This window comes from Tachyglossus aculeatus, chromosome 7 (genome assembly GCF_015852505.1).
Source record: "Tachyglossus aculeatus isolate mTacAcu1 chromosome 7, mTacAcu1.pri, whole genome shotgun sequence".
NCBI classification, from domain to species: domain Eukaryota; kingdom Metazoa; phylum Chordata; class Mammalia; order Monotremata; family Tachyglossidae; genus Tachyglossus; species Tachyglossus aculeatus.
The window spans coordinates 13,761,956-13,788,209 of NC_052072.1; the positions used below are offsets into that span (position 1 = coordinate 13,761,956).

The 26,254-nt window shown below is 56.9% G+C and overlaps 1 protein-coding gene across 4 annotated transcripts in view; it reads left to right on the top strand.

Annotated features, from left to right (window-relative positions):
- The window catches only part of KIF21B (kinesin family member 21B), a 47,970-nt gene extending 22,816 nt beyond the window's left edge, over positions 1 to 25,154 (top strand). The window contains exons 10-36 of one of the 4 annotated variants that reach the window (XR_005451835.1): positions 303 to 366; positions 742 to 963; positions 1,548 to 1,620; positions 2,208 to 2,337; positions 2,598 to 2,789; positions 3,997 to 4,196; positions 4,414 to 4,521; positions 5,287 to 5,355; positions 6,038 to 6,267; positions 6,617 to 6,764; positions 8,352 to 8,546; positions 8,714 to 8,815; positions 8,907 to 9,072; positions 9,567 to 9,618; positions 9,897 to 9,954; positions 10,457 to 10,662; positions 10,893 to 10,967; positions 12,007 to 12,120; positions 16,257 to 16,295; positions 18,804 to 18,940; positions 19,302 to 19,482; positions 20,464 to 20,628; positions 21,012 to 21,129; positions 21,491 to 21,661; positions 22,344 to 22,543; positions 23,238 to 23,427; positions 24,012 to 25,154. Coding sequence is in view for 2 of the 4 variants with exons in the window: in XM_038748908.1 (XP_038604836.1) it covers positions 303 to 366; positions 742 to 963; positions 1,548 to 1,620; positions 2,208 to 2,337; positions 2,598 to 2,789; positions 3,997 to 4,196; positions 4,414 to 4,521; positions 5,287 to 5,355; positions 6,038 to 6,267; positions 6,617 to 6,764; positions 8,352 to 8,546; positions 8,714 to 8,815; positions 8,907 to 9,072; positions 9,567 to 9,618; positions 9,897 to 9,954; positions 10,457 to 10,662; positions 10,893 to 10,967; positions 12,007 to 12,120; positions 16,257 to 16,295; positions 18,804 to 18,940; positions 19,302 to 19,482; positions 20,464 to 20,628; positions 21,012 to 21,129; positions 21,491 to 21,661; positions 22,344 to 22,543; positions 24,012 to 24,066 (3,470 nt within the window). In the remaining 2 variants the exon portion in view is untranslated. Of the gene's footprint in view, positions 1 to 302; positions 367 to 741; positions 964 to 1,547; positions 1,621 to 2,207; positions 2,338 to 2,597; positions 2,790 to 3,996; positions 4,197 to 4,413; positions 4,522 to 5,286; positions 5,356 to 6,037; positions 6,268 to 6,616; positions 6,765 to 8,351; positions 8,547 to 8,713; positions 8,816 to 8,906; positions 9,073 to 9,566; positions 9,619 to 9,896; positions 9,955 to 10,456; positions 10,663 to 10,892; positions 10,968 to 12,006; positions 12,121 to 16,256; positions 16,296 to 18,803; positions 18,941 to 19,013; positions 19,483 to 20,463; positions 20,629 to 21,011; positions 21,130 to 21,490; positions 21,662 to 22,343; positions 22,544 to 23,237; positions 23,428 to 24,011 lie in introns of those variants that run through there. The other 3 variants (XR_005451836.1, XM_038748908.1, XM_038748909.1) reach the window with 3 other exon arrangements.
- Positions 25,155 to 26,254: the final 1,100 nt, after the last annotated feature.

The following is a 26,254-nucleotide window of genomic DNA, read 5'->3' on the forward strand; positions in this document are numbered from 1 at the left end:
TGGAGAGAACAATTTCTGTTGTATTGATTGCACTTTGGCCTGTTAGAGCCTGAGAAGGGGTTGGGCCTCCTGGCCCCCTGCATCAGACACTGGGCACCCTGCATCGGGCTCCCTGGCATTCATTCAATCGTATTTCTTGAGCACTTACTGTGTGCAGAGCATTGTACTACGCGCTAAGTGTCAGGCACCTGGCCCCCTAATTTGGGTCCCCTGATCCCCTTCACCATCCTCCCTGGCACCCTGTGTTGAACACGTGGCCCCTGACGTGGCTCCACACTCCAGAAATTCTCTCCTCCCTTCAGGTGACGGCAATGAGGCCATTGGGGCCTTAATTCAGAATTACATCCGGGAGATCGAGGAACTGCGGTAAGTGGAGTCATGGGGTGTGGTGAGGAACCCGGGGGAACGAGAAGCAGCTTGACCTAGTGGAGAGAACACAGGCCTGGGAGCCAGAGTACCTGGATTTCAATTCCAGTTCTGCCAATTGCTTGCTTTAAGACCTTGGACAAGTCTCTTCTCTTCTCTGGCCCTTAGTTTTCCTGTTCTCCCTCATACTTAGACTGCAAGCCCCATGTGGGACAGGGACTGTGTCTAACCGAATTAACTTGATTCTATTAACGTTTAGAACAGTGTTTGACACATAGTAAGCACTTAACATATACCATTAAAAAAAAGATGGGAGGGTGAGGTGAAGACAGGGCGCTGACAAGGACACCGGCTGACCTCCCCTAACCCCACCAGAACAAAGCTCCTGGAGAGTGAGGCCATGAATGAATCTCTGCGACGAAGCCTCTCTCGGGCATCTGCTCGCGGCCCCTACTCCTTGGGGGGCTCCCCGGCTCCCTCTGGTCTCGGGATGCTGGGCAGCCCAGCAGGATCCATGGAGGCAGAGGCCTCTGAAGTGATCCGCAAGGCCAAGCAAGACCTGGAACGACTGAAGGAGACCAGGCAGAGAAGAAAGAGGTGAGTGGGGAGACTGAAGGAGGGGCATCCTCCCATCTGGGGGCCACTAGGGATGGAGATTAACACCACTGGATGTGGGGGCCAGGCCTTGGGGGCAGATAGGTGGGGCCAGTGGCCGTCTTTGGAGTCAGGCAGGCATGCAGGGAGGCAGGCAGAGAAGGCAGGGTGGAGCCCCTCATTTTTTCCCTTCAGCCCTGCGGCCAGACTGGTTCCAGGGTAGTCCGGTTTGGAGTTGCTTTCTGCTCACTCATATCCGTAGAGCTCTGGTAGTGGGACAGTTCGGACCAGGGCCCTCCAAGGCGTCTCCCCATCTGTGGGCAGCAAACTGGGAGGCCAGAGTGGGAGGGGTGGGCTGAGTCACGAGGTCCTTGGACTAGTGGGGCTCCAGAACCAGTCTTGGGGGGTGGAAAGGGCAGCAGGGGAGTCCAGACACCGTGGATAGACACAGACACGCAACCCTCTGTCCCCCTACCCCCAACCACCATCTCTCTCTCTCCCTCTCCCTCTCCCTCCCTCCCTCCCTCCTCCCACCCCCTCAAATTTGGTCTCCCAACTCGGCCAACCTGTTCCCTCTCCCTGGACAGCCCAGAGAAGGAGGGATTTAAGAAGAGAGCAAAACTACAGCAGGAGAACCGAGAGGAGTCAGACGAGAACGAGGTGAGAGACCCCTCACTCCTATCTCCATTCCATTCTCCCTTCCCCCGAGCTGCCGTCCAATATCTTGAGGTCTGTCTGTCTGGCAGAGGTGCCGGCTCCACAGTCCAAAACCTCCTGACCATCTCCCCTGGCCCCTGGCTTCTCCAGCCCTAACTAGAGAGAAGAGCCCGGACTTTGGAGTCAGAGGTCACGGGTTCAAATCCTGGCTCCGCCAACTGTCAGCTGTGTGACTTTGGGCAAGTCACTTCACTTCTCTGGGCCTCAGTTCCCTCATCTGTAAAATGGGGATTAAGACTGTGAGCCCCCCGTGGGGCAATCTGATCACCTTGTAACCTCCCCAGATCTTAGAACAGTACTTTGCACATAGTTAGCGCTCAATAAATGCCATCATTATTATTATTAACGCACCTGGTCAGTTGTGCTTCCCTTTCATCCTCACTGCCAGCCAGCTCCCTTTCTGTCCAGCCCCACCACAATCCAGTCCCTCCACCCCATCCAGCCCCTCTTGGTGCAGCCCCCCAGGCCTTGGAGGGGATGGGAAGGTGGACGTGGGGTAACTTGCCCCCACAATGGCATCTGGTGGGCAGGAGGAGGAGGAAGAGGAGGAGGAGCCAGACGAGAGCGGCTGTGAGGAAGAGGAAGGGCGAGAAGATGAAGACTCGGACTCAGCCAGTGAGGAAAGCCTAGTGGACTCAGACTCGGACCCCGAGGAAAAGGGTGAGGGGCCCAGGGAGGAGGGGGCGATGCGTCGGGTTTGGTGGGGGGCACCGGGCTGGCATGAGGCTGCTGAAGGGGTGGAGGCCACTGGGGACCCAGGGGAAGGGTTGGCCCAGGGTTCTTTGGAAGCCAGGGGGAACAGCAGCCTCTGGCTACTGGGTTCCTTCCACGAGCCTGGGGCTGGGGGACAAACAGGACAGCTCCAGGGCAATCTAATGCCTCACCCTGCTGCTCCTCTGCCACCCCCGCCGGCCGCCCAGAGGTGACCTTCCAGGCTGACCTGGCCGACCTGACCTGTGAGATCGAGATCAAGCAGAAGCTGATTGATGAGCTGGAGAATAGTCAGCGGCGGCTGCAGACACTCAAGCACCAGTATGAGGAGAAGCTCGTCCTGCTGCAGAACAAGATCCGGGACACCCAGCTGGAGAGGGACCGCGTGCTCCAGAACCTCAGTATGACCCCGCCATCCTACCCCATCTTCCCCGAGGCCTAGCCTGTCCACAGCCGCCCAGCATCCTGCCTCCCAGCCCACATACCCACCAGTGCCCGAGGCTCAGGCTCTCACAGCCCCATTTAACAGGAAGTGCTTCCTGTCATCTGACTTCCATCTCTCCTGCTGCATTTTTCGCCTAGCCCCTCCTGCCCAGTCCTGGAGATTGGGGGAGGCCCTGCCGGGTGTGGGTAGGGGATCGCTTCCTGCCACCTTCTCCCTCACTCCCTGCTGGTCCATGGGGCCGATCAGTCAGTTGATGGCATCGGTTGAGTGTTTACTCCATGTGGAGAGCTGTACTGAACAACAAACAGAAGCCTAATCTCTTCCTGCCTGGACACCTTGAGACCACTATGGGCAGGTTTCGGGTGGAGGATTCAGGGTGGATTCAGGGCAGGGCAGATCCCACTTGGGGGCCCCTGGGGATGAGGGAGCCTTGCATGTCCTGAGTCATCCTGGTCTGAGGGAGGCAGAGCAGTGGTTGCAGCCCCTGGGGGTTAAACTGGCTGTTTCAGAGGCCTGGGGCAAATCCCAGGCCCCTGCTCCTCTGCCGGGCCTGGGACCAGGGGATCAAATCTCTAGGGAGAGCCAGAGCTGACCTATGACCTAAGGAACCTAAGGACCCTTCGGACACAGGGTTCTACAAGAGCAATGTATAGAAAATCATTCACGGGGGCGACCAGCCGGTATCTGGCCTACGAGGATTGCCCAGCCAGTGTCCCAACCACACAGGTTGCCCAGCATTTGCAGACTGAAGTTGTCTTCCCCCTCCCCAGAGGGAGCCCCAGACCAGCTAAGTGCCACCTCAGGCCCCAAAGATAACAGTAATAGTAATAATTATAATAATGGTAAGTGTTTATTATGTTCCAAGAACTGGGGTAGATACAGGGTAATCAGGTTGTCCCAAGTGGGGCTGACAGTCTTCATCCCCATTTTACAGATGAGGTAAATGAGGCACAGAAAATTTAAGTGACTTGCCCAAGGTCACACAGCAGAATAAGTGGCGAAGCCAGGGTTAGAACCCACATCATCTGACACCCAAGCCCGTGCTCTTTCCACCATGTCCTGTGCTCCGCCGGCATCCCAGGAAGTTGGGTTATATGGTCTCCCAGGCTGGTTCCCTTGGGCCTCCTCCACCTCCTTTTCTCCCACCACCCCCTGGCCCCCAGGTACCATGGAGTGCTACACAGAGGAGAAGGCCAACAAGATCAAGGCCGACTACGAGAAGCGTCTGCGAGAGATGAACCGGGACCTGCAGAAACTGCAGGCGGCACAGAGAGAGCACACCAGGCTGCTCAAAAACCAGTCACGCTACGAGAGGGAGCTGAAGAAGCTGCAGGCTGAAGTGGCCGAGATGAAGAAAGCCAAGGTAGCCAGGGAGGGTGGGTGCCCAGCCTTGGGGCCCAGAGTGGCCGAACTTTGTCCACAAATGCTCAGGTGCCGGTGGGGACGATAGTGTCTGAGCTGGGTGGCCCCTGTTCCCTCTCTGTGGTGCCCGGACCAGTGGGATGGGTTCGTCCATCAGGGAGAAGCGCCGTTTGGGTGGAGTCGGCCCAGTCCATCTTTTCCCACCCCTTCTCCCCAAGGTGGCCCTGATGAAACAAATGAGGGAGGAGCAGCAGCGGCGCCGCTTGGTGGAAACCAAAAGGAACCGTGAGATTGCGCAGCTCAAGAAGGAGCAGCGACGGCAGGAGGTGCCCAACCCCCTTCCCTTTCCTCTCGCCCATCCCCGACCCGCTCCCATTATCCCCACGGCACAGCCACCCAGTGGGACCAGTGGCCCAGGGCAGGGCCCACAACTCACTGCCAAGTTAACCGGGCTGGATCGCCGAGCAGCAGGGCACTCATGGAAAAGGCTGGTACTCTGCCCACCTCCCCCAGCCATGGCAGCAGAGTTGTAGCAGTCCCAAAGCCCCTCGTTGATACTGAATGTACCTTTGTTGGCCTAGAAGGAACAGAAGCTAGAGGGTGGCCCGCCTCTTGCTTCAGAGCCATCGAGTTCCCTCCCCAAACCCTTCTGAACATGGGCACCACCTCTGAGCTGTGGAACTCACAAGCCAAGGCGGTGGGAGGCTGGGCCCTGAAAAGTAAAGTGGCGGACACAAGTTGGTCCTGGGCTGTATCTGTCCCCGGTGGGTGTCAGGCCAGCTGCCAACTGGACCGTCCAGTAGAAAACAAGGCAAATGGGCCATGCTGCATTGGGAATCTACACCCCGATGGGGGTTGTGGTAATTACTACCCTTGTCATGTCCTGGGCATTGCCCTGTCCTGCCCCTCCCTGCCTATTGCAGCGTACCTCCAAGCTGGGGAAAATGTCTGGGCAGTTTCCTCTTGCTGGGGAGGTGGTTGTGGGGGCAAGGTATCCCGAAGCCCATAGACATTTTTTTCTGAATGGAGAGCTTTGGCTCTGTTTCCCTGGGATTGCATGGAAAAACTCTCTCCTTCCTCGGGCCCTGCAGTTCCAGATCCGAGCCCTGGAGTCCCAGAAGCGGCAGCAGGAGATTGTGCTAAGGAGGAAAACCCAAGAGGTGAGCTGAGTCTTGGGGTGGCTGGGAGGGATCCTCCTGGATCTCTCCTCTGGGAACATTCCTTCCCCTTCCCCTGACGTGTCCCCCCAACCCCTCTCTTGATTAAACGCTTAGTGGTAGAGTAGCAACTTGGGAGCAAATGTCCCTTTTTCCTCTGGTCTGGCCTCTGACCTCTTTCAGTAGGAACCCTGAGCAGAGAATCTGGTGAGCCTAGGGAAGAGTTTTATACCCCAGTGGAAAGAGCCCAGGACTAGGAATCAGGAGACCTGGGTTCGAATCCTAGCCTCTTCTACTCACCTCCTGTGTGTCCATGGAAAGTCACCTCACTTCTCTTTGTCTCCATTTCCTCCTCTGTAAAACAGGAATTTAATACCTGTTCTCTCTGTCTCTGAGATCGTGAGTCCCATGTGGAGCAGGGACTATGTCTGATCTGATTATCTTGTGTCTACTGTAGTGACCAGTGCTAATAAATGCGGTCATTATTATTGTTATTAAAAATACCTTTCCTGGGCCTGGGACTCCCCCTCCCTCCCTCCCCTAGCCCCGAGTGACCCCTAAAGTGTCCAACCTGTCCAATCTGGGCCCAGCCCTGGAGGGGTTTCCTTGCCTCTCCGGGCGCTCCCCCATCGCTCTCCACCTGAACTGCCCTGGCCCCACCAGCCTTCCTCCTGTTCTCATTCAGGTGACAGCCCTGCGGCGACTGGCCAAACCCATGTCGGACCGGGTGGCGGGACGGGCGGGCCTCAAGCCACCCATGCTGGACTCTGGGGCTGAGGTGTCGGCCAGCACCACCTCGTCAGATGCAGAAGCAGGAGGCCGCTCTGTCTCCAGTATCGTGCGCCAGTGGAACCGCAAAATCAACCACTTCCTGGGGGACCCCGGACCCTCTGTGAATGGCATCCGCCCGGCCAGGTCAGGGGTGGAACTGAGGGTTTGGGTTGCCCTGGGGGGATTGGGTGGTCCACAGGGTTCAGGGGCTGAGCAGGAGTCGGGGAGGCCTGGGGAGCCCGGGACAGGCTCAGGGGTGACCCCTGAATCATGGGATCAGTCCAGGGGCCACAGGGTGGTCCCGGGGGTCTGGGCACCTGCAGGCAGGGCTATGAGGGAAGGGATGGATGGGAAAAGTCCTGGTATTGACGGTGCGGGGGGGAGCTTTGGGAATGGAATGGCCCTGTGCCCAATGCCCAGCTGCGAGGAGCCCCTCTGGCCAGGAGGAGCCGAGGAGAGCTGTGGTTGCAATGTGGCCCCACCCTGTCCACAGGAAGAAGCCTCAGAAGAAGGGGCCCGGCCAGAGCTTCAGCAAGGCCGCCCGACTCAAGTGGCAGTCCCTGGAGCGGCGCATCCTGGACATCGTCATGCAGCGGATGACCATCGTCAACCTGGAGGCCGACATGGAGCGGCTCATCCAGGTGGGGGCTGCAGAGCTCCTCCAGTGGTCCCTGCCCCTGCCCCAACCTGGTCCTGCCCTCTGCAATTAGTCCATGGGAGCAGCGGTCAGCTCTCCATCAATCAGTCAGTCAATCGATGGTATTTATTGAGAACCTACTGTGTAAAGAGCACTGGTCTAAGTGCTTGGAAGAATATAGTACAAAAGAGTTGGTAGAGAAGCAGCGTGGCTTAGTGGAAAGAGCACAAGCTTGGGAGCCAGAGGTTGTAGGTTCTAATCCCATCTCCGCCGCTTGTCAGCTGTGTGACTTTGGGCAAGTCACTTAGCTTCTCTGTTCCTCAGTTACCTCATCTGCAAAATGGGGATTAAGACTGTGAGCCCCACGTGGGACAACCTACTTACCTTATATAAACCACAACACTTAGGACAGTGCTTGGCACATAGTAACCACTTAACAAATACCATTATTATTATTATTATTATTATTATTTTTGTCCAGGAGCTCCTGGGGAGGCAGACACTAAAATAAATTACCTCTCTGGGAAGCAGCAGAGTAGAAGGATATGGGCATAACTGCCGTGGAGGTGGCGGTGGGGTGAGCATCAGAGGGCTTGGGGGTTCTCATTCTGGTTCTGCCAGTTGACTGCTGTGCGATCATGGGCAAGTCACTTAACTTATCTGACCTCACTTTTCTCATCTATAAATTGGGAATTGTTTGCCTGTTCTCTCACCTACTCGGACTTTGAGCCCATGTGGACAAGGAATCATCTGACCTGATTATCTTCTACCTATCTCAGTGCTTAGTACTCAATCCATCACTGGTATTTATTGAGCACTTCCTGTGTGCAGAGCACAGATTGCTCAGAGATTCAGTGCTTGGCATATAGCATGCGCTAAACAAATGCCTCAGTGATTTATTATTGATTTAGAGGGGAGGGAGAATAGAGTGAGAAGATAAGAGGTTAGTCAGGGAAGGTTTCCTGGAAGGGAAATTTTTTCGTAGGGCTTGATAGAGGGGGAGAGTTGTGGTCCATCAGACATGTGAGCCCGTCTTCTAGACTGTGAGCCCATTGTTGGGTAGGGACCGTCTCTATATGTTGCCTACTCGTACTTCCCAACTGTTTAGTATGGTGCTCTGCGCACAGTAAGTGCTCAATAAATACGATTGAATGAATGAAGAGAGGGAGCTCAAGGCAGAAGGGAGAACTTGAGCAAGGGGCTGATGGCGAGGCACAGTGAGTAGGTTGGTCTTAGAGGAGCAAAGTGTGGGCCTGGTTGTAATGGGAGAGGAATGAGGTTAAGTAGTTGGGGGAGAGCTTTAGAGTTGATGGTGAGGAGTTCTGCATGGTGGGCAGCGTTGGAGCTTTTTGAAGAGCAGGAGACGTTGATCCAGGCGTATCCATTAATCTGGCTGAGGTGTGGGACTGGAGAAGGCTGAGGCTGGAGACAGGAAAGTCAAATGAGGGGTGGCTGAGGCCACAGTCAAGGCAGACTATGGCCAGTGCTTGGAGCACTGTGAATCGGTGGCTCTTGGCCGACTCAGGCCGAGGAGGGCAGTGAATCCAGAGCTTCCAGCTAAGCCTCCCGCCTCCGGCGGTGTCCCCCCCAGAAACGGGAGGAGCTGTCCCTGCTGCAGGAGACACTGCGCAGGAAGCGGGAGAAGCTGCAGGCGGAGAGTCCCGAGGAGGAGAAGGGCCTGCAGGAGCTGAGTGAGGAGATCGAGGCCCTGACGGCCAACATCGACTACATCAACGACAGCATCTCGGACTGTCAGGCCACCATCGTGCAGCTGGAGGAGACCAAGGTGGCTCCCCTGGCCCTGAGGGGACGGGACTACCTGGTGGGCCTGGGAGGGAGAAGGGGTGCGGGAGCGGGCAGATCCACTGCCCCCGGCTCTGGGTCCCACCCACTGTTCCCTCTGAGTGGTTGCCCCAGAAGCCCCAGGGACCCAACCCCTATCTCCCTCCCCAGGAGGAGCTGGACTCCACGGACACCTCAGTGGTCATCAGCTCCTGCTCTCTGGCAGAAGCCCGCCTCCTACTGGACAACTTCCTCAAGGCATCCATTGACAAGGTGTGTGGGGGGGCTGGAGGCCTGGCCTGGAGGGAGCGGGCCTGGCCCGGCAGGAGGGAGAGCCCCCAACTTCTTGGCTCTTCCCCACCAGGGGCTGCAGGTGGCCCAGAAGGAGGCCCAGATCCGGCTGCTGGAGGGGCGGCTGAGGCAGACCGATGTGACCGGGTCTTCCCAGAATCACTTGATCCTGGACGCGCTGCGGGAGAAGGCCGAGGCTCACCCGGAGCTGCAGGCTCTCATCCACAATGTGCAGCAAGGTGTGATGTGGGCCTAGGCCTGAGCCAGGCCTCCCAAGGGCCCTAGGCTCGCTCCAGTGGTCCTGGGCATCCCACTGGCCCCAGGCCTCCCACGGGCCCTAGGCTCCTGCAGACTAGTCCACGTCCTAGGGATGGGGAGCCAAGCTCCGCTTCCAATTTGTCCCCTCTCTCCGGAAGCACTCTGCAGTGGCCTGGCCTCCCACTTATCCATCCCTGGGAGGCTAGTGCACAGATATGCTCCTTTCCCACCTCACCTTCAGGGAGGAGAGGCTTTGCCCAGAAGGGCTGGGGTCCCAATGCTAACTCCTCCTTGCCCCTGCTCAGAGGAGGCACCCAGATCCCTACCCTGAGGGTGGGGTCTGGGAGGACTGAGATTGGGAGACCGCATGGTACCCAGACAGTGGGCAGGGTGGGGGTTGTCAGCTGGGGGCCCTTTTTAGGGGGAGGTGGGTGAACCCCTCTGACCTTTCCCCTGGTCTTCCCCCAAAAAACAGAGAACGGCTATGCCAGCACTGATGAGGAGATCTCTGAGTTCTCAGAGCCCAGGTAAGGCAGGTGGGGTGAGGGGTTGGGGGAATCAGGGAGACTGGGCCTGGGTAGCGGGGAAAGGGGAGAATGGGGGTTGGGGAGGGTTAGGACCTGGGAGACCAGGGGTCCAGGGCCTGGGGGCCTGAGGCCTGGCAGATGGGGAGGGGCTTTTGTGCTCTTGACAGGCTTGGTTTGCATGGCCAGACCATTCAGGCCCGTTAGCTGGTGGCTGCAGCCTAGTGCTTGGCACCATAGAGGCCAGCCCGAGCCTGATCCACTATCTGTGTCTCTTCCAGCTTCTCCCAGTCATTCACCATGAAGGGTTCCACCAGCCATGATGACTTCAAGTTCAAGGTGGGCTCAGCACCCTGTCCGGGGCTGGAAGGCCCAGCTGGCCACCCCTGTCCGCCTAGTTGCTACCCTTGTCTACACAGCATGACTATGTGGATAGATCACAGACCTTGGAGTCAGAACTTGGGTTCTAATCCCCGCTCTGCCACTTGTCTGCTGTGTGACTACGGGAAAGTCACTTAACTTCTCTAGGCCTCAGTTACCTCATCTGGAAAATGGGGATTAAAAGTGTGAGCCCCATGTGGGACAGGGACTGTCTCCAACCTGATCAAGTTGTCTCTATCCCAGCACTTAGAACAGTGCTTGGCACATAGCAGGCGCTTAACAAGTACCATTATTATTATTATTACTATTACCCATGACTCCGTACCTGGGGATTAGGCCCCCTAACCCTGCTGGGGTCAGCCGCTCCCCCATCAGGACCCCCCCGTCCAACAGGGAAAGGGAAGGCCTCCCCGAGCCCTGTTCCCACCCCTCCTCTTCCTTCTCCCCTCCTCCTCCTCAGGGGGAGCCCAAGTTGTCGGTACAGATGAAGGCTGTGTCAGCTGAGTGCCTGGGCCCCCCACTGGACATCGCCACCAAGAACATCACCAAGTCCCTGGCCTCGCTCACAGAAATCAAGGAGGATGCTGTGGGCTTCTCCGTCCGTGACTCCTGCTACCGGGACAGCGTCTCCCGCACCATCAGCCTTCCCTCCCGCGGCAGCACCTTGTGAGGAGCTCAGAGCAAGGGCATCGTGGGTGGGGGAGGCCGGGAAATGGGGGGCAAGGCTGGGACACGGGGAGGGGAGGCCAAGGGGGTGGGACAATCAGGTGGGGGTGCCGGGGGAGATGCTGGCTGGCCCCCATGGGGCTCAGATCAAGTGTTTCGAGATTCCCAGCAGAAGGGCCCTGTTGGCTCAGAGGAGTCCTGGGTCCCTGATTGGGTGTCGTCCATTTCAGCCCCCGGCAGTCCCGCGCCTCGGACACCTCGCCCCTGACACGGAGGAAGTCCTATGACCGCGGGCAGCCCATCAGGTGAGCGCGCAGTAGGCAGGGAGCCAGTTGGGACATCCGGAATGGCTTCCTGGGGTCGATGCTGAGGAGTGGGGGCAGGAGGGAGACCTACCATCGTCCCCGGAAATCCAGGCTGGCAACTCTGGACCCGTTGGGCTCAGGGCAGACCCGGCTAAGAGAAGGGCTCTGGGCTGGAGCAAGCAGCAGAGCAGGTACCCTGACCCTCAGCTGCTATCCAAAACTGGACACCAGGGTGGTCAGCATAGAAGACCTACTTGCGGGAGGAATTCTGGGACAGAACTGAGAGGGAGCAGCAAGGGCCAGTCCCATCTAGGCCAATCAATCTATCAGTGCTATTTACTGAGCACTTACTGTGTGCAGAGGGCTTTGGAGAGTACACCTACCACAGAATGGCCTAGTGGAAAGAGGATGGGCCTGGGAATCCCTGGGTTCAAATGCCACCTCCACCACTCGCTTGCTATGGGTCTTTGGGCAAGTCACTCAACTTCTCTGTCCCTCAGTTTCCTCAACTATAAATTGGGGATTCAGTATCTGTTCTCCCTCCTAATAAAACTTTGAGCCAGTCCAACCTGATTAACTTGTATCTATCCCAGCACTTAGAACAGCGCTTGATACATAGTAAGTGCTTAACAAATACCTTATCATCATCAGTTGGTAAACACATTCCCTGCCCATGAGGAGCTTACAGTTGAGCCGGGGAGGCAGACACGAAAATGAATTACAGAGAGGAGGAAGAGGAAAATGCGGTTATGACTAAGTGGTTGAGTCAAAGGGCCTGTAAGTTACATACTCACGTGCTGCAGGAAGTTGTGAGGACCCAATTGTGTAGGTGGTACCAAAGTGCAGATGTGGCAGTTGGAGGGGAAAAAATGGTGGAAAGATAAGAATCCAGGATCACCAAGGGAGGTTCCAGGGTGGGAAAGGATGCTCAGCCTCGTCTGGAGCCCAGCAAGCCGGGCTGGGCCAGGGCAGGTTGAGGGCTGGGCATGGGGGGAATTATCTCGGGTGGTGACTCATTGCTCTGTCTACCCCATTCCAGGTCTTCAGACGTGGGGTTCACTCCCCCCTCATCCCCCCCAACCCGCCCCCGAAACGATCGCAACGTCTTCTCACGTCTTACCAGTAACCAGAGCCAGGGCTCCGCACTGGACAAGTAAGAGCTGAGTCTGGGTGCGGGGCCCTGGGGGAGTGCCCTCCCCTGCTCTGGTGGGAGCTGCACCGGGCACCAACTGCTGGAGCTGGCAAAGAGCTGGGCTGTGGGGAACGGTGGGGGAAGACCCTCTGTCGATGGGTCTGGCCTCCTCAACTAAGCTGGAGCTCTGCCCAGGTGCTGCCATGGAGGGTACACTGCCCATATCTTTGTGGGGCAGAGAAGTTGAGCCCCCTGGGACCTCCGACCCTGAATTCTCCTTCCCCTCATGCTTCCCACACACCACCGAGACCTGGAGGGGATGGCTGGGAGCTCTGGACCAGAGGAGCAGCTCCCAGGGCTCCCTAATACCCCCTAACCCCCAGCTGCAGTTGGCTGAGAGGCTCTCTGCCTTGGCGCTGAGCCAGGCCTCAGCTGGCAGCTCAGAGGCAGCCTCTGGGGTGACCCTGGGCAGGCCACATCCCGCTGTTGGCAGCATGAGCTCCTGTCCTCTGATGCAGTCATGCCTCTCCTCCTCAGGGAGTCTCTGGGACCGGGCGGCAGGTAGAGCAGGGGCTGCCAGTGTTGAGTGCCTCCAGACCCCCCCCACAAGGTAGTCTTCCTGGGACCCCTCAGCCACAGGCAGGGCCCAGCTTTCTTCTTGGTGGAAAACCTCAGCAGGCTCCAAAGAGGTTTGGAAACACTGTTGGATGAGAGGTCTCTGGTGGATTCTTCGAAGGGAGGGGAGGGATGTAGAATACTTGAGGAGGGTGAACTAGATCCTCAGATAGGTCGAGGTAAAGGACACTACTAGATGGTCCATCCCAACCCATGAGACTCAATGCAAGAAGGGCTGCATGGAGGCAGTGTGCTGGCTTGGGTAGGCCCTGAGTTCCACACCATGGGGATCGTCTCCCATTTTTGTGTTAAATGTCCATTATTGGTTCAGGGGAAGGAGCCTGGCTCTAGGAATCCAGAGGCCTGGCTTTTAGCCTGGGTGGGCTCTGCCTGTTGGGGCTCAGCCTTCGGTGCTCTGACCATTTTGCCGATTAGAATGATCCACGCAGTGGATTGACCCAGCAGGAATCCTGTAAAATGTCTAGACAATATAGGCTGGGAAGACCACAGCATACCCCAGGGCCAACGCCCAGCAACGTCACTGGGCTGTGCTCAGTCAGCCAATCATTCAGTGGCATTTACTGAGTGCCTGCTGCGTGCAGCAGTGTACACAGTGTGTGTACACTTGGGAGAGCACAGTAGAGATAGTACACACAATCTCTTCCCTCAAGGCATTCGCAGTCTAGCCCTGAAAACAGACGCTACAATGAATTAGTGATAGGAGGAAAGTAATAGAGAAAAAGGATGATTATGATGATGATGATTACCATGGTATTTGTTAAATGCTTACTGTGTGTAAAGCATCATTTCAAGCACTGGGGTAGATAGGGGAAGCAGTGTTGGCCTAGTGGATAGACCGGGAGTCAGAAGGACCTGGGTTCTAGTACTGGTTCCGCCACTTGTCTGATGTGTGACCTTAGGCAAGTCATTTCATTTTTCTGTGCCTGTTACCTCATCTGTCAAATTCACTCATTCATTCAATCATGTTTATTGAGCGCTTACTGTATGCAGAGCACTGTACTAAGCACTTGGGAAGTACAAGTTGGCAACATATAGAGACGGTCCCTACCCAACAGTGGGTTCGCAGTCTAGAAGATGTCAAATGGAGATGAAGACTGTGTGGCCCCTGTGGGATGGGAACTGTGTCCAACCTGATTTGTTTGTATCCACCCCAGTACTTAATACAGTGCCCGGCACATTGTAAGTGCTTAACAAACAACAATTATTATTACAAGCTTAAGCAGACTAGACACAATCCTTATCCCACTTGGGGCTCATAGTCTAAGGAGGAGGGAGAACAGAAATTAAATCCCCGTTTTACAGTTGAGAAAACAGAAGCACAGAGATGTTAAGTGACTTGAATGAAGTCACAAAGCAGGCTAGTGACAGAGCTGGGATTAGAATCCATGAACTCTGACTCCCAGGCCCATCCGTGCTCTACCCACTAGGCTATACTACTCCTCTATAGATGGGTTTGTAAGTGCAGTATGGGGTTGTGAATACCCAAGGGCTTAAGCCATTTTGGCCATAAGCGTGTCCTGCATGTTGTGAACGCCTTGCCAAGTGTTGACGCTATCCACCACCTCACTCACTGCACTCTGTGCCTCAGTGGGAGCACAACTGGCAAGGGCGAAAGAGCGCAAATGGCACCATGCCAGCCACTAACTAGGGCTGAAACCGATTCCTCTATGCAGAACCTCAGTTCTGACGTCTGAGCATGAGGCTGGTGCCTTTCTCTCTGATGGGTGACTCCATCATCACCACCGGCCCATTGAACCATCAGGCTACTACTGAACCAGGGGAATCATAGGGACTTTCCCCTTTAGCCTGGAAGTTCCTGGAGGGCAGGGAACATGCCTACCAAATCTAGGATCTTGTATTCTCCTAAGCGCTTAGCACAGTGCTGTTGATTGACGGTGAAGTGCTGTGACCTAGAGCAATGAGCTGGACCATTCTGGGTCAGATCGGTGGTCTATCAGGCCCAGGTTCTGTCTCTGACAATGGCAACATGATGCCTGGAAGAACTTGGTGATGGTTGTCCTTTTCGGACATCTCTCCTTGTGTCCGAGCCTCCCATCCAACACTCCAGACTTTTCGTCTAGTAGCCTATTATAGAACTCTCTTGTCTGTGAAGTCACTCAAACCCCCCTGAAACCTGCTGCAGGGGGAAGGAGTGTCTCCTACACTTATAGTAGTAATAGTAAAAGTGGTAGTTATTGAGTGCCCACTTGGTGTGGAGAACTGTACCAGGAGTTTGGGAAGATCAGAATAACCAAGTGAACCATTCCCTGTCTGGAAGGAGCTCTCCTACCCCTCCCCAACACACTATGGACAATAAGGATGCCTGGTATCAGTCACGGCTGTAGAATTTGTCCAATTGGACTTCATTATGAGGGTAGGGCATGCAAGGATCGAGGTGGGACAGAGCTTTGTTAGTTTGGTTCTAATCTTGGCTCTGCCGCTTGTCTGCTGTGTGACCTTGCGCAAGGTGTGTCACTTCTCTGTGCCTCAGTTACCTCATCTGCAAAATGGAGATTGAGATTCTGAGCTCCACATGGGACAGGGACCGTGTCCAACTTGATCTCTGCCACTTGTCTGCTGTGTGACCTTGGGCAAGTCATGTCACTTCTCTGTGCCTCAGTTACCTCATCTGCAAAATGGAGATTGAGATTTTGAGCTCCACATGGGACAGGGACCATATCCAACTTGATTTGCGTGTATCCACCCCAGCGCTTGGTACAGTGCTTGGTAAGCGCTTAACAAATACCATTATTGTTATCATTATTATTATTATTATTATTATTATTATTATTAGTGGCAGTGCCAGGGTAGGGGCCTGTCTGCTCCTCTACCAATGAGGAGCGTGGGGGCTTTAGAATTGTGTTGTTTCTTAAAGTTTGCCTCTCCCTTGGAATTGACTCTGGTCAGTTAATACAGTGTATGCTGAGAGCCCACTGAGGACCAAGCCCCGGATTGGGGGGAGAGGAAGGGGCAGAGGGCGGAGAAGATACTGGCTTTGAGGTGCGAATGGGCAGCAGTGGGCAGCTGAGGATTCTGTGGCCAATGGCCACCCTAGCCTTCCTGAGGACTCTGCCAGTTCTGGGACCTGGGTAGGGGTGGGGCTCTCTGTCTGGGCCTAGGGTGGGCTTGAGGGGGACTTCTGCAAGAGGGCCACTTACTCCATTTGGCCACCACTGTGGTCCAGCCGGGGGCCCATGGGATCTGGGGTGGGGACTTCAGCCTGTAATGTCTGCTGACTCCTCTTTCCTCCTCCCTGTAGCTCCTGTTAACCACAAACTTCTCTGCCTCCCGCCTCGCCAACAGCGGGACTCCTGGGTTCAGTCTCCTGAGTCCTGTCTGTGTCCCTTCTCTTCTCCCCGCTCCAACCCCAATCAGGTTCCTGGCCGGAAGCCTCTGTCATTCCTCTGCCTCTCTCAGTTCTGAACTGGACACAATAATCCTCTGACCTTTCTGACTCTGCTGCCGCCTTTTGTCTCTGTGTTTTCCTCTGTCCTCTAATCCAGCTAATTTTCTGCCCGTAGGTCTGACGACAGTGATTCCTCTGTTTCGGAGGTCCTGAGGTACATACAGCTCTTCTGGCTTTTGTGTGTTTTCAGTATCTTTCCTTTCTGCCTCTCTCTCTTCCCCACTTCTCTATGGGGCCGTAGCCCTCCAGTCTCTCCTCGGGTCTGCTCTTCTCTCCCTTCCTGCTCCCATCCCTGCAGCATGTTCCTGATGCCCCCACCTCCTGGACCCCCTGCCTCCTGCTTCCGGCTGCTCTGTGCAGATCCCGTTCCCGCCCTGCCCGCACTGGGGCACTGGGGCTTGGGGGTCCTGGTGGTCCTGACAGCTGCTGCATGGATTTCAGAACTGCTCTTGGCACCGGGGCTGATCTGAGGGCCGGTTTGGGCCAGCACGGGCTGGTGTGGGGCTGGGTCTTGGTGCTTGGGTGGCTGGGATTTGGCATTTGTTTGGGCTTGCTCTCTCCTCCTCCTGTGCTGGTGGTGGTGCCTGGGTGTCGGGAGGCCTCTGGTGAGAAACCAGGGCACTGTGTGGTGATGGAGACCGGGAAGAGTCAAAGTTGGGGGCCTAGCACCCCATTGAGATAAATCGCCGGCCCGAACTCTGCCCTGCTCGGCCCTCTGCCTGCAAGCCCGTCCCTCCAGTGTGGCGGGTTGCCAGGAGACCCCTTCCTTACCCCCTCGCCCCTCCCTCAACTCTTCCAGGCCCTTTGGGACCCGTCCAGCTCGGGTATGTGGGGCACCGATTGCTCTCATTTGAGTCAAGTGGGGCAGTAGGGGAGGAGAAGGGGACACAGAGCAGAGAAGCTGGGGTGGGGCTGTGGGCCCCCCACCCAATCCTTCTGCTCTTATTCCCCAAAATAGACCCAAGCAAGCCCCTCCCCTCCTAAAATTGCTGCCTAATCTGACATGTGCCAAAACCCCAAAGAGCAATTCTGAGGTGCTAGTCTCTAGGAGGTACAAGCCACTTGGCCCAGATGAAGGCCCTGCCCTACCCATGGCTTTGTCATACCAGTAGGCCAGACCAAATATCCCCATTTTACAGAGAGGGAAATGGAGGCACAGAGAGGTGAAGTGACCTGCCCAAAGTCACCCAGCAGATCAGTGATTAAGGAACCCAGGTGCCCTAACTCCCTACCCTAGGCCCCTTCCACTAGGCTCTTCCTGGTGAAAAGGTTGCCCAGTGTGTGACTGTTACTGCTTTGAGGCCTAGTGGAAAGAGCATAGGCATGTGTCAGGGAACCTAGATCCCAGTCCCAGCTCCATCACTTACTTGCTGTGTGATCACGGGCAAGACGCCTCACTTTTCTGGGATTCAGTTACCTCATCTGTAAAATGGGAATGAAATCCCTGTTCTCTCTCCATCTTAGCGAACCCCATGTGACCTAGGGACTGTATCTGGCCTGATTATCTTGCATCTAGCCCATAGTTTAGTTCCGGGCGTGGTACACAATAAGCACTTAACGAATACCATAGTGATCATTATTATTCTGTTCAGGTTCAGGGGAGGGTGGCCTGGCCCTCAAGGATCTATGGCCTTCCCAGAGCTTCTCTGGCCTTCACAAGGTCTGTGTACCCAGTACCATTCTGACTGGGGATGGGAGGGCTGATACTGGCCTGCTGTCAGCACTCTATGGCCTGCTGTCTGCAGGGCTGGTTCCACGGCCTCTGCTGATTTCTGCAGGCCACGTTAGGGGCATCAGATTGGTCCTCCCCTACCCTTGGACTCCTTTGTGGTACCCTTGACCTATTTGCGGAGGTGGAGCGGGGCCCAATGTCTGGGGCTGAATAGGGGGCCCCTTAGCTGAATTGGGGACACCCGACCCTTTGGGTTTAGGGTGGCGGCCCTGTAGTCTGGAACTTCCTGGGTGACCCCAGAAGGGGTCCCTGGGATGGTCCAGAGGAGGAACAAGGCATTGCTGATGTTCCTCTCCTGCCATAACCACCACCCAGAGCCGATTCTTGACCACCAACAAAACAAGCTTCCCATTTGGGAGTTGTCCCTTGGCTTCCCGAGTGGTCCAAGACCCCACTGGCTCCCAAGCCTGGGATCCTCAGGGAGCTGGATTTGGGGGATCTTTCTCTTTACCCCAAAAGACCTAGATGGCCTATTTCAGGGCAGGTCCAGACTTGAGTCTCAGATGATGGAGAAATGTCCTGACATCAGTGTGGGCACATTTCGAGGGGGCTTAGGGTGTCCAAAGGGGCCTCTGGCGGTCAGCCAGAAGTCACCCTCGCTGGAGAACAAGCCCTGTGTGGGGTGGGGCCAGCAGCCTCATGAAGTTCGAGGCATCCAGAGGGGAATCCCTGGGCCACAATTTTCTCGGGAGAAAGGCGACTGAGGCACTGGGGGAGCCCCATGACCCAAGGGGGTGAGTGCCCGAGAATTGGAGTTGGCCCTCCCATTGTTCCTGGATGGTAGCTGCTGGGTCTGGTGGAAGATTCTTCTGTGCCCGACTCGGGGCTTGTGAGATTCTGTTCTCCACCCAGCCTACCTCCCCTCCCCTGACCCTCCAAGTCCGACCTCTCACCAGGTAGAGCTAACGGGCACACTCTCTCCCTCGAAAGGGGAATCATCAACCCGGTGGGCGGGGCCAAGAGCGCCCGGACGGCCCCGCTGCAGTGCATCGCCGTGGCCGAGGGTCACACCAAGCCCATCCTCTGCCTGGACGCCACCGACGAGCTCCTTTTCACTGGGTCCAAAGGTAGGCACCACTCTGTGGGGGGCCGAGAAAGGGGTGGTATCAAGCTTGGGTTCCCACTGGGCCCCTCTGCTAGCTGCTGGCTGGGAAGATGGGTACTGACTGCCGCAAGGAGAAGGCCCAGGGAGTTGTGAGGGATGAACTTCTGGGAGTCGCAAAGCTCTGAACAGGTGGTAGGCCAAGCAAACAGGTGAATCAGCCTCTCGCTCCCCCTTCCCTGGACCTTCTCCTCTCCCCGACGCCCCCACCAAGCCCCACCCATCCAGCCGGGAGGGTCAAGCATGGTGAGTGGGGATGATCTGGAGGGCCATGGATTGGGCATGCTAGAGAGCGGCTGCCCACCCCCAATGGCCTCCTACCACAGACCGCAGCTGTAAGATGTGGAACCTGGTGACGGGGCAGGAGATCGCCGCCCTCAAGGGCCACCCCAACAACGTGGTGTCCGTCAAGTTCTGCGCCCGCTCCAGCCTGGTGTTCTCCGTCTCCACCTCCTACATCAAGGTCTGGGACATCCGGGACTCCGCCCAGTGCGTGCGCACCTTAACGTACGTTGTCGGCTCCTGCGGGGCCTGAAGCGCTTGCTGGATGCTGGGTGCCGGGGTAGATTCGGGATCCTCAGATCAGCCGCTGTCCCCATCCCACCCATGGTTCACGGACTAAATGGGAGGGAGAGCAGGTAGCTCATCCCCATTTTCCAGATGTAGGAACTGAGGCCCAGAGATCAATCGATGGTATTTTTGAGCGCTTATTGGGTGCAGAGCACTGTACTAAACACTTGGGCGAGTACACTACAACAAGGAGCTTAACAGAGATGTAAATGACTTGCCCAGGGTCAAGCAGCAGGTGAGTGACAGGGCTGAAATTAGAACCCAGACCTCTTGACTCCCAGGCTCCTACTCTTTCCACTAGGCCACTCCACTTCTACCCCATTTCTCACCTCCCTCCTGGCACCTTCTCCCAATGCCCAGTTTTTGTTTGTTTTTTAATGGTATTTTGTAAGCAGTTATTATGTGTCAAGCACTGTTCTAAGTGCTGGAGTAGGGAGTTAATCAGGTCAGACACAGTCCCTATCCCACACGGGGGTCGCCTTCTAAATAGGAGAGAGAACAGATATTAAATCCCCATTTTTCAGTTGAGGAAACTGAGGCACAGAGAAGTTAAGTAATTTGCCCAAAGTCACCTAGCAGGTAAATGGTGGAACTGGAATTAGAACGCACATCCTCTGACTGTCTGGCCCAAGCTTTAGCCACTAGACCACGGGTGTCTCCAGGTAGGGATTCCTTTCCGAGTCCCATGACCCCTGGCTGCTGCACATGGATGCTGTGACCCCTCCTCCCAAGCTGGGGGCAGTTCCAGACACATTTGGAGAGGATGAGTCTGGGAGGGGTAAAAAAGGAGACAGAATATTTGTTTAACAGGGAACAGGAGGGCACTGTCTCCATCCATCTGTTTGCCGGGGGGGCCGTGGTCTGGGCAGTGGGGGTTTTCCTATTGTCTGGCTGTGACCGAGGGCTGTGGGCCAGCAGGTCATCTGGACAGGTGATCTCAGGGGACGCCTGTGCCAGCACTTCCACCCGCCCCATGACCAGCGCTCCTGGTGAGCAGCAGATCAACCAGATCGCCCTCAGCCCCTCAGGCACCACCCTGTACGCCGCCTCTGGAAACTCCGTCCGCATCTGGGAGCTCAGCAGGTCAGGGAGAGGGGAGGAGGGTACCCGTGGGACTGAAGGGGTTCAGGGGAAGGGAAGATGCTTATGGTGGGGGCCTGAGGGGGTCAGGTTTGGGAGGTACCCATGGGGCTGGAGGGATCATCTGTAGTGCTGGAGGGGCCGGGTCCCCAGGGAGCCGGGGTTGATGGCAACGAATGGCCCTTCTTACTTGCTCCTGTGACTGCCTTGGTGGTCCCCGGTTCCACACCCTACTTCCCTTCTGTTGCGGGGTTTCAGAGTCCTCACCCCAGGATGGTCTCCTGTGGCCCCCCACAGAGAGGTTCTGGACCGGCAGGCACATTCCTGAGCCCAAGGTGACAGTCATCCTTGCCCCACCCTGCCCCTCCCCACCCCACCTCTCACAGGTTCCAGCCCATGGGGAAGCTGACAGGACACATCGGGCCCGTGATGTGCCTCACGGTGAACCAGACCTCCAGCCGCCATGACCTGGTGGTGACCGGCTCCAAGGATCACTACGTCAAGGTATGTCTGGTGGAGGTCACGGGGACCAACCTCCGTCCAGCCCCAGAGAGTGGTGTAGGTGGTCTTCTGGGCCTGGAAAGGCCTCCCTTGACCCTGGCCTTCCTGCTTGCCTGGGCTTCCCGAACCCTAGCCTCCCTGCTCCTGACTTCCTAAAGCCTGCCCTCCCCCTACCCTGGCTCTCCTGACCTTGGCCTCTCTCGACCCTGGCTTCCCCCACCCTTGCTTCTCCCACACCTGGCTCCCCCATTCCTGGCCTCCCCCAACCCTGGCCTCCCGGCACTTGGCCTCCCCAAACCTTGGGCCGAGTGAGCAGGGGTCCCAGATGACACCCCTGTCTCTGCTCCATGGGGGGCCCTGGCAGATGTTTGAACTGGCTGAGGGAGTGGCCGGCAACGTGGGCCCCACTCACAACTTTGAGCCCCCACACTACGATGGCATCGAGTGCCTGGCCATCCAGGGCAACCTGCTCTTCAGTGGGTCTCGGGACAACGGTGTCAAGAAGTGGGACTTGGAGCAACAGGAGCTTATGCAGGTAGGGGCTGGGGAGACCTGGGCAGGGGCCCGTGGGCAGAGGGAGGGAAAAGGGTGAGGCAGAGTCTGCCAGCCTGGTGGGGGCAGGTAAGGTTGGGGGGAGAAGGGGCTGCTGGGAAAGGAAGAGGAAAGGCGTAGCCAAGGGTTTGCTGGATCTGGTCCTCCTGCTCCTCCCCACCCCCTACTCGAGCTGAATGTGATGGCTGTGGATGGAGGGAGAGGGTCACCGTTGGGCAGGAGAGGGGTCAGAGGGCAGGCCGGCCAGCTGTCCAGGGACCAGTTCCTCATAGGGAGACTGAGGGGTTTGGTGTGGTACCCAGAACTCTGGGAGTTTGATTGCCACCACCCCTCTTTCTCAATAATAACATTTACTGAGTGCTTACTGTGTGCAGAGCACTGTACTAAGGGTTTGAGAGAGTACAGAACAACAGAGCTGGTAGATATGTTCCCTGCCCGCATTTGTCTAGTGGTATTTATCTAGTGCTTACTGTGTGCAGAGCCACATACTAAACAGTTGGAAGGGTACAGTACAGTAGAATGGGAAGACACGATCCCTGCCCACAAGGAGCTTAGAGATTCTCCTGCCTTGCCCTCCCGTCTTCTGCCCTCCCCTCCCATCTTCTCCCCTCCCATCTTCTCCCCTCCCCTGTTCTGCCCTGCCCTGTCCTCCTCTCCCCTGCCAGCAAATCCCCAATGCACACAAGGACTGGGTGTGTGCCCTGGCCTTCGTCCCCGGGCGTCCCATGCTGCTCAGCGCCTGCCGTGGGGGCGTCATTAAGGTGTGGAACGGGGACAACTTCACTCCCGTCGGTGAGATCAAAGGTCATGACAGCCCCATCAATGCCATCTGCACCAATTCCAGGCACATCTTCACTGCCTCCAGGTGAGCGCGGGTAGCCCTCCTGCCCAGTCACCTCCATCCTGTTCTGTTCCTCTTGCTGCTTGCCCATCCCTCAGTTCGGCAACCCTTCACGATCCCTGAGAGCCAAGGCTGCAGTGGGTGGGGCCCTGGGTGCCTGCCTGCAGTGGTCCGACTTGCAAAGGACATGAGGTTCCCGGCCCTCCTGCCTCCCATCCGTGGCCCTGAGATCTGGCACTGGGGAGAGAAGAGAGTGTCAGGGGTCAGGAGAGGGCAGAGCAGGGCGTGGGGTGGGGGAGTGGCGCTCTGCTCTCAATCCATCAGTTCTCCATCTTCTCCCTGGCCATTTCCCCCCATCCTGTCCCTTCCTTCTCCTTCCTCAGTCCCTGCAGAGGCTCCAACTCCTGCCTGTCTCCCTGCCCCCCTCCCGACAAGTGACTCAAGTACATGAGGCCCTCTTCCCCCCTACACCCCCACAGGGCCTGTGCTCTGCCCCCCCACCCCACTAGGCTTCCCCAACAGAGCCCCAAGCTTGCTCTCCCTATGGCTTAGTGCTCAGATTGATTTCTTCTTATTCCTTCTTTCCCAACCATGTCCCCTTTCTCCTCTCTTTCTCTCACTGTCTTCCTCTCTCTGTCTCTGTCTCTGTTTCCGGCTCTCTCCCCCTCTGGCCCTCCCTCCTTCCCTCCTTCCACCCCTCCCTCTCTCCACGTTGCAGTGACTGCCGGGTAAAGTTGTGGAGTTACGTGCCTGGACTCACCCCCTGCCTCCCGCGACGGGTCCTGGCCATAAAGGGTCGAGCCACTAGCCTGCCTTGACCCTCCTCCCCCTCCCCCCTTCTCTCCATTCTCTCTCTCCCTTTCCCTTTCCTTCTCTTTCTCCACTTCGGTCCAAGCTGCTTCTTAACGGTATGAGATTATTTTTACTCCCTCTTCCTCCCTCCCCTCTTATTCTGCCCTGATAAGTCTGGTCCAGAGAGAGACCATCATCACACCTCCATCCCCACTCTGGTCTGCCAGTGCCCCCATCCTCACACAGTAACTGGCCCCTCCCTCACACATCTTGCCTGCAAAGACCCCTTCTTCTGAGCATGAGCATTCGGGACTTTTCAAGGGCCTGACTGGGCCTAGGTTGGGTAGCTGGGGCTGAGGGTAGAGGGGATGGACTGGCATTGGGGCAGGGTAGGACAAGGAAGTGCAGTCTTCTGAAATCCGCCCATGTCAGGTTCCCCATTTGAGACCAACGGTCTGCCTTGGCTGGGTGACTCTCTCTGCCCTCCACCCTCAAACAAGACCCACCTCGGCCACCCCTGTGTCTATCACCCCACAGCCACCGCCCCGCCCCCCCCACCCCCACCCCATGGGACCCACTGGCCCCGGCACCCACCCCGAGGCCCAGGGAATCTTGGGAACGTGGAGCACGGCCCCTGTGCTCTCGGCTCGAGAGGCCAAGCGGACACTGCCTTGACCCATCCTGTCTTGTTTCCGCCCAGTGACTTGACGGTGAAGCTCTGGAGCGGAAGGCGTCTGCCCAAAGGCACGGGATAGGAAGAACGGGGAGCGACAGGCGGGATCAGAGATGCAGCGCTCCACCGGCCCATGTCACGCACAGCCTTCCTCAAGGTGTCCCCAGCGCTCCCCGAGCCCCCGGGAAGAGGCAACCCAGCTGGTCTGGTGCCCTTTCTGGGGCTCAGGGGCTCTGATTCTGCTCCTCTGCCTCCTCTCCTGGGCTGGGGTCTGTGCTGGGACCCTCAGGGGTCCTCGGGGGGAGACAGGCTCGGGCTCAGTGAGACTAGGGGGCCAGAGGAGTAGGCGGATACCAAGCTGTGAAGCCCAAGGGCCTTTTCCATCCGCCTTCTCTCCCTTCCCTCCTCCCCTCAGGCCTCATCCTGCTCTCCCATTGAGCTGCCTATTCCCCGCCACCCCCCCTGCTGAGCCACTGACCCTCTCACCCCTCTGCTGACCCCAGGGGAGCCAGGTGCTGCCCTCAGCCTGGCCTGAGACAGCCCAAGGCTGAACCCTCCCCCTTTCCCACCATGGTCCCTTGTGGCCCCCTGAGCTGGAGATGGATCCTTGTCAGGAAATCAGACTCTGACCTACAAGAGCTAAGGGCCACAAAGTTCACAGGAAAAGGGTCCCAATCCTCAGAGACTGTCTTCCCAGCCTCAAGTAGGGGGTTGTCATGTCTCAGAGCTCCCACCCGCCCCCTCCAACTGCCCCAGACCCTCCCCAAACCTCTCCGCCTGTGCCAGCTGCCTCTGAGCCAGCTTCTCCCCTCTGTGGGGGCCTGCTGTGAATCTGAAAACTGAATCCCCTCCCCTGCCTCCCCCTGCCCCCACCATGCATCACATCCCCAGAACCACCATACCCTGAGCCATTTCCCAGACATTTCCTGGATGTTACCAGGGGTACCCGGGGACAGGGATGATAACCCGAGGTGGTAACCGGGGTATCTCTCCCAGCAGACATTGGCCCTGAGTTTTCCCTTCCTCCCCCACATCTCCAGCAGGGCAGCCAATGGAGTCCAGGGAGGTGAGGGGGAGAGGAAAGCTCAGGGATAACCATTTCCTAACTACAGAGCTGTCAGAAAGACGCTCCCTAGGAAAGGGGTGAGCAACTCCTGGGTTTGGGGCGGGGGTGGGGGTAGTATTTATTTATTTTCTGTGAATGCCTCCTGGAAACTGACTTGAAGTTTCTTTCCATGAATTCTCTCCCTCACTGAGCTTCTTTGGGTGCTGGGGCTCCTCAGCCCTGATTTTTTTTTTTTTTTTTGTGGACAGGGTCCCCCAGGACATAGCCATTGGCTCTGGGTCCCTCCGATCTGACCAGGTCTTGCAGGTGCATGGGGGTAGAGGTGGTGATGGAGGAGGAGGAACTCCATGGGCCACCCATCGTCCAAGGCCTGCCGCTTTCCTGGGCCCTTATTCCCTGAACTGGATATGCATGTCTGCTTGCCTTTCCAGTCCCACAATACCCTCCCTCCCCAACCCCTTCTTCCCTGGGCTGCCAGATTTGAGTCCCAACTGGCCCAAGGGAGATGCTCCCCCTCCCCTTCCTCTCCCTGCCGACCCTGCCCCTTCTCCCCGCTCCACTCCCTGGGCCCACCCACAGCCCCTGTGTGGGCTCCTCCATTCTTCACTTGGAGCCATGTCCCGCTAAGAAGCAGCTAGGGGAGTTTTCCAGGTACTATTTATTGTAGGGTGTCCGTTCTGTAGTGAGGACCGGATTTAAGGTTTCCCTCCTTCTTCCCCCTCCCCCTCCATTATCTAGTCTGGACAGATTGCTTTCCGCAGGGGCGGGAAGAAGGGAGTGAGGTTTTAAGATCTGTTACTTTTAAGCATAAATAGCACAACATCCGTCTCACCAGCTTCTTTCCACAAGCTCAATCAGGAGCCCCATTTTCAAGCCTTAAACCTGGGAGCTGGGTAATGGACTCTTCCCGCTTGGAAATGATGGCGAAAGCCCGGGAGGTGGTTTGTCTCAGGGTTTCGTGGGAAACGTTTCCTCGGCCAGGGACCAGCTCTCCGACTTTAGAGTCGCAATTAGCTGTTTAACTTTAATTAGTGAGTACGTGCCTCCTGCCGGTGGAAGATGTCTGGCTGGCGGCCCGCTGTCTAATTTAGTGACCGCGCACCTCCTGCTGGTGCAAGACATCAACTCGAGCCGCTCCCTTTCGACTCATCTGGATCACAGTTCCATCCCCAGAACAGTTTTTCCATGTCCACGTTGCCCCCTG